This window comes from Olea europaea, unplaced genomic scaffold (genome assembly GCF_002742605.1).
Source record: "Olea europaea var. sylvestris unplaced genomic scaffold, O_europaea_v1 scaffold1727, whole genome shotgun sequence".
In the NCBI taxonomy this organism is placed as follows: domain Eukaryota; kingdom Viridiplantae; phylum Streptophyta; class Magnoliopsida; order Lamiales; family Oleaceae; genus Olea; species Olea europaea.
The window spans coordinates 10,002-22,150 of NW_019234972.1; the positions used below are offsets into that span (position 1 = coordinate 10,002).

General features: G+C 32.8%; 1 protein-coding gene across 1 annotated transcript; it reads right to left on the bottom strand.

Moving 5' to 3' along the window:
• Positions 1-200: 200 nt before the first annotated feature.
• Positions 201-11,179, bottom strand: LOC111377812 (peroxisome biogenesis protein 3-2-like). The gene is made up of 7 exons (XM_023000938.1): positions 10,966-11,179; positions 10,456-10,617; positions 10,157-10,356; positions 9,936-10,066; positions 8,030-8,157; positions 4,404-4,634; positions 201-659 (listed from the first exon to the last, which is right to left on the bottom strand). Exons 1-7 carry the CDS (start codon positions 10,968-10,970, stop codon positions 404-406), a joined length of 1,113 nt encoding a protein of 370 aa, XP_022856706.1. The 5' UTR covers positions 10,971-11,179; the 3' UTR covers positions 201-403.
• Between the last annotated feature and the right edge of the window lie 970 nt (positions 11,180-12,149).

Below are 12,149 nucleotides of genomic sequence, written 5' to 3' on the forward strand. Positions count from 1 at the left end.
TAGAGAATACAAATAAAAAAAATAAGCTTATCTTCCACACCGATCATCGTCCTTTAAGAGCATGTTCACTATACAGTAATCAACTGCATGGCATAAAGAAAGAACAAATTTTGCTGCAAAAAACGCTGAAATAGATCCTCTTAAACTTGACAAACAATTTTACCACCAGAAACTAAATACATGAAGAAAGAACGGCAGCAAACGCTCCAAGAACATCTTTGATTTATTATAGCAACTAAAACAATGAAACTGGGTTGAAATCAGCAATACAATTATATCAGGATGTGAAAAAATTACAACAAGGATCAACGATTTTCTTATAGTCCTTATATTCTTCAAACTTCATGGAAACCCATAAAATCCTTTACATATGTGAACTTCAAACTACAATAATGATCCTACGCTAAGAAACAGGTGTGCTCGAATATAAAAGAGTGAAGAATTGTTCAACATCTGGTATGCTACAGATATTTTGGACATACCTACTCCTATAGGGTTCTTTCAGTAACTGCTGACCAATCTGCGCGATTCGTGGAAGGAGTTTAGCAAGTGGCATTCCGGACAATAAAATGCTTTCTCCACATTGGGAACTAATATCTTCCAAAAGTTCTTTCACCAGTGTTTTTAATGACGTTTCAATAACATTCCCGAATTCAACACTGCACAAAGTCATAAGAACAAAAGAAGTCAAGAAGATATATAAAATTGGAAGCAAGCAAGATTAGAACAATAGAAATTGGTCAATATTATAAAAGTAATATTTAACTGTTGAGGCTTGATCTGAATTTTCAACTTATGAAATTGTAACGAGTAAATTCCATTCACAGTAACTATTATTTTGTGTCGATTATGTAACTATTCAATTAGATAACTACACTTTAATTTGACTCCAATCGGATAACTCTGTCCATTTGCGTTACTTGGACCAATGGAAATGGATGACGTGACAGTCAATAGATGATGATCGTCATTTATTTCACTCAAATTGTAATTATTCCACATTAACAACTAACAACCACATTTAATGATCAATTTTTGTCAGTGGAATTGGAAACAATTGTCTTAATTAAAATCAAATTGAAGTGTAGTTACCATATTGAAATCAAATTGAAGTATAGCCCCTGTTTGACAACCATTAAAACAAAACTCATTTTTTCTCAAACTTATTTTCAACCATGTATTCTTCCAATAAAATATTCTGCACGTAAACCTAAAACTTTTTCTTATTTTTAACCACATATTCTCCAAAAAGAAATAACTATTACAAAACTCATTTTTCCCAAAAAAATAAAAATAAATAATAATAATAATAATAAATAAATAAATAAATTACTCATTTTAATGGTTGTCAAACAGGGACATAGAAAACTTAAGTAGATTTACTTGATTGACACTAGAGTGAAAGTATAGTAACCACGAATTGTATCTATCCAAATTGTAACATACTTTGCATGCAGGATAACTTGAAAAAAGATAAAACTAGCTGCTACATATAATTATTTCCCGTATTGCTAATGTGCATAGAAGTAAATCAAGATATTATGCAACCTGTGTGAGCCTCTAGAGTCTAGACATAAGTTTTAACTTAAAGTTAGGATGTACCATTGTCACCTGGGCCACTACAAGTATGGCTGGCTAAGCGCAAAAGATGAAAAGTACTTCTTCGAAAAAATAAATAAATAAATAAATAAATATATATATAGATAATAACTTTTAAGCTTAGACATATGTGTTGGCCTAGCATAAAAATCACTTTTAAGTACGTTGCTAAAGCTTAGCCAAACTTGGTCAACAGGGAACCAAACTCTCTCTCTTTTTGTTATTCTCTCTTCAATCATAAGAAGTTGATCATTTGAAGCAGAATGACAGGCAAAAAGTTAGAATTTAGTGCTTATTTTGCATTGCAGTATGAAGGTTAGATTCAGAAATCCTGCACGACCTATTGCTTTGAAAATATAAATGCACAATTCAATTATTTGATAGCCATGGCTGACTGCAGTGACTTGAGGCAAAAAGCATCATGTGGTGAATTCTTCGGAATCTTAACAAGGATTCTCTATTGATGCATTAAGATGCAGACGTAAAACAGAGTTGTACACTTGATTGCAATCCTTTTAACTTAGCCTTCTTAATTGTTGAACCAGACGAAACATAAACATACCTCAATAACACTGCACGTGTCTCGCTCATAAGTTGATCGAGTTTTGTTGCACAAGAAAGATCTGAATAACTGCTGCTGCTGGAGGGTGAAACAAGGTTATGTGCTCTCGAATCTTCTGGCATCAAATAGCCTACCCAGTGATGAGGGCTCCCCATGCTCATAAAAGTGTCCAATATTTGAACAATGGTTTCATGAAGTGTGGGAGCATTGAAGAAATCCTTCAATTGCTTTCTGTAAACACGTAGGTTATAAGCATTTAATAACAGGGGATCAGAATTCCAAGTAATAATCCAAAGAGTGAACTTCCCGTAATATCAAATTCTACAGGACATAGCTCGTTTAGCTTTAGGTAAATCAAGTGAGCTTACGTTAGATTGAACACTAGAATATAGGAAGCACAAAAAACTTCACATTTTCGAATTCAATAGAAGAGGCTGGAAACAACCCATGGCATTGAATTACTTAATTTGCTATTGAATCACCTTCAATCACTCAAAATGATAGGAAAATGAATTACTTTGAAGTTTCTTAGCACATTAATTTGAAATTAGAAACAACATTTGCACAAAGCCTATATCTAGATGATTTTGTTGAAATACAGACATGAATCTTATATGCAGTAAAACAGTTTTTGTTCTCTGCAGGAACCACCAGTACATCGAGGGAGAAGAATTAATCTTCTTCGCCCATCTATGATCTAACCAACTCTATAAAAATTGTTGGTCTATCAAATGGATAAAAATTTGTAGTTCTTCATGAACTATAATGGATCACGTTGATGGAGTTTGATAAACATTCAATCCATGAACTTAATTCTCCCGATTTTTCTTTTATACATAAAATGGTTGAAACCTCAACTCCCTTTCCATTTTTCATGCTCCCCGTTCTTTTTTGGAAAGTAAATCATCAATGGAAGACAATCAAACAACCCAAATGTGCCTCTAAGGATCAAATTTTACATTCAAGAAAGTAAATCATCAAGGGAAGCAAATCAAACAAACCAAGTGTGCCTCTCAGGATCCAATATTCAATTCAAGATTTATCCAGTGTTCAGAAACCCACGTTCGTTTTAAAATTACCGATATCCAACTAACAACCACATTTAATGATCAATTTTTGTCAGTGGAATTGGAAACAATTGTCTTAATTAAAATCAAATTGAAGTGTAGTTACCATATTGAAATCAAATTGAAGTATAGCCCCTGTTTGACAACCATTAAAACAAAACTCATTTTTTCTCAAACTTATTTTCAACCATGTATTCTTCCAATAAAATATTCTGCACGTAAACCTAAAACTTTTTCTTATTTTTAACCACATATTCTCCAAAAAGAAATAACTATTACAAAACTCATTTTTCCCAAAAAAATAAAAATAAATAATAATAATAATAATAAATAAATAAATAAATTACTCATTTTAATGGTTGTCAAACAGGGACATAGAAAACTTAAGTAGATTTACTTGATTGACACTAGAGTGAAAGTATAGTAACCACGAATTGTATCTATCCAAATTGTAACATACTTTGCATGCAGGATAACTTGAAAAAAGATAAAACTAGCTGCTACATATAATTATTTCCCGTATTGCTAATGTGCATAGAAGTAAATCAAGATATTATGCAACCTGTGTGAGCCTCTAGAGTCTAGACATAAGTTTTAACTTAAAGTTAGGATGTACCATTGTCACCTGGGCCACTACAAGTATGGCTGGCTAAGCGCAAAAGATGAAAAGTACTTCTTCGAAAAAATAAATAAATAAATAAATAAATATATATATAGATAATAACTTTTAAGCTTAGACATATGTGTTGGCCTAGCATAAAAATCACTTTTAAGTACGTTGCTAAAGCTTAGCCAAACTTGGTCAACAGGGAACCAAACTCTCTCTCTTTTTGTTATTCTCTCTTCAATCATAAGAAGTCGATCATTTGAAGCAGAATGACAGGCAAAAAGTTAGAATTTAGTGCTTATTTTGCATTGCAGTATGAAGGTTAGATTCAGAAATCCTGCACGACCTATTGCTTTGAAAATATAAATGCACAATTCAATTATTTGATAGCCATGGCTGACTGCAGTGACTTGAGGCAAAAAGCATCATGTGGTGAATTCTTCGGAATCTTAACAAGGATTCTCTATTGATGCATTAAGATGCAGACGTAAAACAGAGTTGTACACTTGATTGCAATCCTTTTAACTTAGCCTTCTTAATTGTTGAACCAGACGAAACATAAACATACCTCAATAACACTGCACGTGTCTCGCTCATAAGTTGATCGAGTTTTGTTGCACAAGAAAGATCTGAATAACTGCTGCTGCTGGAGGGTGAAACAAGGTTATGTGCTCTCGAATCTTCTGGCATCAAATAGCCTACCCAGTGATGAGGGCTCCCCATGCTCATAAAAGTGTCCAATATTTGAACAATGGTTTCATGAAGTGTGGGAGCATTGAAGAAATCCTTCAATTGCTTTCTGTAAACACGTAGGTTATAAGCATTTAATAACAGGGGATCAGAATTCCAAGTAATAATCCAAAGAGTGAACTTCCCGTAATATCAAATTCTACAGGACATAGCTCGTTTAGCTTTAGGTAAATCAAGTGAGCTTACGTTAGATTGAACACTAGAATATAGGAAGCACAAAAAACTTCACATTTTCGAATTCAATAGAAGAGGCTGGAAACAACCCATGGCATTGAATTACTTAATTTGCTATTGAATCACCTTCAATCACTCAAAATGATAGGAAAATGAATTACTTTGAAGTTTCTTAGCACATTAATTTGAAATTAGAAACAACATTTGCACAAAGCCTATATCTAGATGATTTTGTTGAAATACAGACATGAATCTTATATGCAGTAAAACAGTTTTTGTTCTCTGCAGGAACCACCAGTACATCGAGGGAGAAGAATTAATCTTCTTCGCCCATCTATGATCTAACCAACTCTATAAAAATTGTTGGTCTATCAAATGGATAAAAATTTGTAGTTCTTCATGAACTATAATGGATCACGTTGATGGAGTTTGATAAACATTCAATCCATGAACTTAATTCTCCCGATTTTTCTTTTATACATAAAATGGTTGAAACCTCAACTCCCTTTCCATTTTTCATGCTCCCCGTTCTTTTTTGGAAAGTAAATCATCAATGGAAGACAATCAAACAACCCAAATGTGCCTCTAAGGATCAAATTTTACATTCAAGAAAGTAAATCATCAAGGGAAGCAAATCAAACAAACCAAGTGTGCCTCTCAGGATCCAATATTCAATTCAAGATTTATCCAGTGTTCAGAAACCCACGTTCGTTTTAAAATTACCGATATCATCCAGAAAATTACAGGAGCAGGGAAAACCTTGTTAGAGGCTGAAAAAAAAAACAGAAAAATAAAAAGACCTCTGTTATGGTTTGAGATAAGACTACAACTACACCTTAAACGCAAGTCCTTATTCTCCAGCCATTTGATTCTTCATTACATCTACTGAAGATCCAATGTATCTAGTTCTTTCACAACAACAGACCATATCAATTTTAGTTTACATCTTGCCCTTCTAACCTGTTCTACTGAAATTTTAAACGGTGACACTTCACAATAATAAGATGCTGATTGTGTTGTGGAAATGAATTGACTTCATGAGCAATATTTCAAGTAGAAAAGAATGAATTAGAAAGCTAAGAAGAATTGTAGACAGGGAAGGGGAAGAAAAAGAGAGAATGATAGTCCAAGAACCCTCTCAAAATAAAAAGCAAAAAAATAAAAATAAAAATCCCAAACCATTATTTTGTGCCGCAAAATCTATTTCCTTCATGGTGGTAGAGAGAGAAGATGAAATCGTGCAAATGTTGCTTTGAATAAATCCTGAAATTTTCAGCTGTAGTCTGAACGTGGAATAAATGTTTTGCCAGATATTTAGACGTGGGAGATCAACAAGGTAAGCATCGTCAGAACCAGCTGCATGGACATCGATTAGTAAGATTACAATTTTCACACAAAATGCTGAAACCTGTGTGATAACTAACAAGAGAAGTACGCAGTTGCATCAAAGATATCAGGAGATCATACGTAAGCCAATAAATTGTCAGAATCTGAGGCAGGGCAAGAATTCGAAATATTAAGGATGATGGTGATGGTCAACCATAAGCAAGTTGGGATAGAATCTGCCTTGGTCCTTCCTGGACCAGGGAGTAAACTATTACAGCAGACGACCAAATCAGCAGAGGGTTAAAAGAAATTGGGAAAATTTTCCTGAATTTATTGAATCTGAATAAGAAAAGTAGCAAGTTGATAAATGGGTCTCCATGAGGTAGAACACAATCGAGCAGGAAAGAGATTGAGAAAAAAAAAGGAAAAGGAGAAAATTTAGAGGGAGACTTGTAATTGCATTCAATGACATCAGTTGTGTCACATTACAAATAAATTAACCACTTTATATAGTCTAAACTAGGATCGACAAGGAAAACTACAGTTTCCTCTACAAAGGAAACAAAATAATTTGTCTTCCAAACGCAATAATATGCAATAATGGAAAATACTATAAAATCCTAATTTATTTAATTTCTAATGCGCCTAGAATATACTTTTCATATTGCATCAATAGCGTATGTGGGTCCTCTGGGAGAGTAAGCAATTAAAAAATAAGTTCATGAATTGAAAAGGCCTAGGATAAAAACGAGACAAAAACTTTTAGAGGATTGAGGGTTCAATAAACTAAGAAGAGATCAAACAGGAGGAGAGAAAACCATAGAGGGGGAAGAAATTATTTGTCTTGGTTTATCATTTTGGCTTGGTGTTCTGTTGGCTCTTGTTCTTTCAACCTATAGATATTACTAGCAGTGGTAACCGATGAAGAATCAAATGATGCTTGGTTGGGATTGTGGAAACATATATTGCTTTCAAAATGTAAATAAACTCCACCCCTACTTGTGCTGTGGTAATAACTTCTTACTCCAAAAATAATTAGGTTATTAAATATAAAATAAAAACTACATTATTATTATTATTATTTTTTTAACGACCATGGGTGTCCAGACCAATTTAAGCGCACCTCGACTAATCCCACGAGGACATGAAGTTTACAACCGGATACTCACCTTAGTGGCCCTGCGAAAACTCGAACTGGTGATCATTAATGAGCAAACCCAAAGCCTGAACATAGAACTAAACTACCTCTCAAGGTTAAAATAAAAACTACATTATTTTAAAACATATAGACAGTCTCAAACTAAACAAGAACGAGTTAGTCATATATGCAAATTGTTACAAAAAGAAAAAAGGCCACAAAGTCATTATTATTAAATTAGACAAGCCAATATTAAATGATACATGTAAATTGTGCTTCATGAAGACATGGATTGCAGAAAATAGTTTGAAAGGAGATTCTGAAATTTTTTTGATGAGGACAAAAAAGGTGAAAAGTTCAAAACCTAAGTAACAGCAAAAGATGAAAATAGCAGCTTTAGAAATTAATGATTTAATTTGAGAAGTTCATTGCAGAAAGACAGAAAACAAGGTTGGGAAGGGTGATGAACGAGGCTTTTACAACCCAAATGACAGCCCAAAAACTAAACTGCTTTGGCCAATTTATCCACGGTAATTTGAAGGGTCAGTCGTTTTAATAACAAAGCTTGATGAAGTAAAAGAACCGTGGAGGTTCAGGATGGCTGTGCTCTAGCCTAGCTATCCTTCATTGGGATGCCAATTCAACATCTTAGAGAAGTACTACGGTCTCTAAATTTACACGTATCCCCAACACATATTATTAAAACAAAATATAGAAAAGAAAAGAAAAAGGCCAAAGAAGACCTCTGGAATGAAGATGTCCAAACCACAGCAGATTTTACTTTTCAAGAAACTCAATAAGCCTACCCTTTAAGGACTTCAGATGTTGCCGCCTCTATATCAGAGATCAAGGCAGGCAGGCCAAAGTTTGAAAGATGATCTGCATATGCCAGAAACTGCTGCTCATCATTTCTGTCAATTAGGTCAGCTTCATCCTGGATCATAAGAATGACAGATCCATCAAATATGCAATAAAATAATGCTGAAAGAGAAGATAGAATAACAGTATATACTTTACTTTTTGGAAAGCATTAGCCGTGCTCGTCAATGACGAAAATTTAAGTCAACGCATTAAATAATATAGCCCAAGATATACAGCAACCTAATCACAATCCTCAAGTCCAATACGTAACCTAAATGAAATTCTAATGGCCCATATTATAAACTTATGATATAACCTACTTACAACAATCGCATCCTTGTATGGTTGGCTATGGAAAGGCATTAATACCATACTTGGAGTGAAGATCATTTGAAATAAATATCACACCAGGTAGAAAGGGAAGTGGTTATGCGATGGGAGAGGGCTGAGAAGACGTATCCTTGTGCACATCCAAAAAAAAGGAGAGAGAGAGATAGAGAGCTTGAAGAATGAAAAATTAAGAAACAGAAAGAGCAGAATGTCTAAATAATAAGGCGTAATACTATTATGCCATGTTGTAATTATTTTCTCCCATGAAAAAGAAAGAAATGTATTGTAATTTTTCTTCCGAGGGAAATATTCATTGAAACAAACCCAAAAGAGGCATGAAAAGACTGAGACAAATTAGTTTTGTCTTAGTATCCCTTAACTGGTGCTCTCTAAGAGAGGAAAAGAGGATTGCAAATCTCAAGCAGTTCATTCAAACCTTTAAATGCAACTCAGTTCTTGAAATAAAACTTACTATACGAAGTGGATGAATTTTCAGTAGCTCATTTCAATATTATGTCTTGCCTAGCAAATACAAGGGACTTCTTCATGGTCTACATATGAAATCCAAGAAGTCCACAAAATTATAATTATCCTGAAGAGTCAAACAGAGTATGCGATTTAATTGGAGTCCTGGACTTCTAAAAAAGAGGAAACTCTTGTTCTTTCCTAGAAGGCAAACGTGCCCTCTTTCATTCACAAGTAACAAGTCTTCCCAATGAAATACTTTACATCACACCAAAATAATAAGATAACAAAGATAAAGAATTGTTGTCCAAAATAAAAATATGCCCCACAAAGCATACGACTTTTTCAATTATCAAAGAAGTGTGTCCAAAACCATTTTTTAAGTTCGTATATTGGAAAATGTACTCTTGTTTTTGACCACCACAGATAAAATAAAACGAAAAAGAATAAGTCAGCCCATATTATTTAAGATAATTTTTCTTATTTTAACTGATCTTGTGGGGTTTTTATGAAGAAATGCGAGGAACTGATTGGTTAAAGTTGTGGAGAGTTTATAAATTCAGTTATTTGCACATATATTTTATGATTTTATCATACATACAGAAAAAAAACATGAGAGGAAAGACTGTTATGTGCATGAGATGGCGTATGGTTGATTTTATAAACTACTGTGATAGCTCAAAGAAATCATGATATCCTTGTACAAGTTGTGCCCAATTTCTGTTACATAACCTATGCAAAAGAGATTCAGGCTGATTTGAACTTCAGCAACTGCATAACATATTTGTGAGACGTACAATGCATGCGATAAAGCATGAAATTTTTTCAATTTGTCAGCAACATAGTGTAATCACATTTTAAAAAAGCACCCAATCGTCTATTGGCTAGACAAACTAAACGTTGTTCCTAACATGCTAGACTCAAGTCATAGCATTAAAAATGACACATAAAAAGAACTATGCATAACTATCATCAACTTGTCTTAAAAATGGATACATAATGCATGAGAAAACTGTTAATCTGTAATAAGAAAAGAACAGTAAGCATAATTCTTACAAGCAGATGAGGACTTCCAAGATCACGTGCTGTGTTGATATATAGATGTCTCCCTAATATGTTTACTTGAACTCTAACATAGAGGTTCAGCATTGTCATTGCCCAAAGAGATAACACCATTTTCATAAAACCTGGAACATGTGAAAAAAAATTAGGGTTGCTGTTCCATTCTATTACGAAGATTTAGGCATTGTAAATGAAACAAGAAAGTTCATTCGTACTAAGAATTTTGAGTCTGTCCCATAACTCAAGTTTCTCTGCGGTAGTTAGAGTGTTTGGCTGACCCTTTCCTTGAATTAATCTCTCTGTTAAGTGTGTAAGGTCCAAATTCTCAGCCAATTGACCATCTAAGTGGTGCATTACATGAGGACATGTCGTTGAATCAGCTATTCCCTGAATGCTCTCAAAATGCGCTTGCATTCTATCAATTCAGACCAAAGAAAGAGTCACATAAATATGAGCATAAAGTTGCCTTAGTCATAGCAACATAAAGAAGAACTGTAATCTTTTGATGCTTAACTGGGCTTTAATAAGTTCAGTATGTCCCCTTTCATTGACGAGTTGTTTCTCAAGATCAGATAGCCTACGCCTGTGAGTATCATAGAGTTTGTACAAGAAGTACCCACTTCCTAAAACTCCAAGTGTAACATACACTTTCTTCTTGTGCCTCCTCCAAAACTGCCTGTTCATACACACAAAATATGAAAACACCAATAAAATATTTTTCTATGAAAAGAATACAATAACAAATAGACCAATATAAAAAATTAAAAAAAAACAAAATTGAATACAAAACAAGTACTTTCAGCAAAAACCCACTTCAGGTAATTGTAAAAATAAAGAACCCAGATGAAGAAACGTGAAATATGGCACCAACAACATTTATATTCAAAAAATCCAATCTTCAAATCCCATAAAAATAATTATTAAAAATAGATTCCATAAAAATAGTACAGTAGAAGCACTTCATTATCATGGTAATTCTGAACCAAAAAAAAAAAAAGGAGAGAGTGAGAGAAGAAGAACGAACCACATTCAATCTGTTTACTTTATCCTTTTCTTTGGGCGTTATGTTGAATACACGGCAGGCCTCAATTGTGGCCGGGCCTTCCTTTCTCTCTTCTTCCTCCAATGAAAACACAAAAACACGCACTAAAAGTGACACTTGCGAGAGGGTTTACGCCTTGGAGAAGAAAGAAATATGGTAAACAGTACTTCGAAATTCGAACAGCTTGGCTGACAGTTCGGTAATTTATTTATTTATTATTATTATTTTTTTAGGTTTGTTTGCTTGTTAGGCAATAAGCAATAACATTAATATCTCTAAGACCATTTTCAACCCTTCACCAAATTTTGCATCAATTTAAAATTCATCTTCAATTATTACACTAAAAATTACACCAAATTAACATTATTTAATCATCTTCTTCCCTTTTTTTATTCTTTATAATTTATTTATTTGAAATATTATTTATTTAATTATTTTATAAATATATAAATTACTAAATAAATAATTACATTAAATTACGAAAAAGATTAAATTCATTAATAAATATAAAAAACACGGAACAATTAATAAACGAAAATATGAGATCAAATTAGATTATCGTATGTATGTCATTGTTTAATATATTTCGTGTTAACTTTAATAAATAATCGTGTTTGTTATATTTTAAATTGTTTTCGTCTTTTAATTAATTTTATTAATTATTATGTCTTACATTTAAATTTTATTTTAAATGCAAATAATATTAATATTAATAAAATAATAATAATTTATTGTATTGAAAATTATATAGCACAAATGACATAAATATCCATAACAAATTTATTTGAAAAATATTAAATAAGGACAAAAGAGATATTTTACACTTTGTACCATTTTGCACCAAAATGGTGCAAAGTTTGGTGTTGCATTGGAACAACTTTGCACCAAAAAATGATGCAACCATTGGAGATGCCCTAAGATAATGGCACATTTCTCAAAATTACCCTTCTTGACCATAGCCACAAAGCTTCTATTTCACCTTCATTTCTTAAAATTTATTTTTAATTATGGCTCTATCTGATCTACATTACTTGAAAAAATATATTTTTAAACAGTAATTGACATCATTCCAACCACATATTTTTCAATAAAATAATATTACATGAAAATCTAAATTTTTTTATTTTTATTTGTTAACTACACATTTTCCATCAACATACTATTTA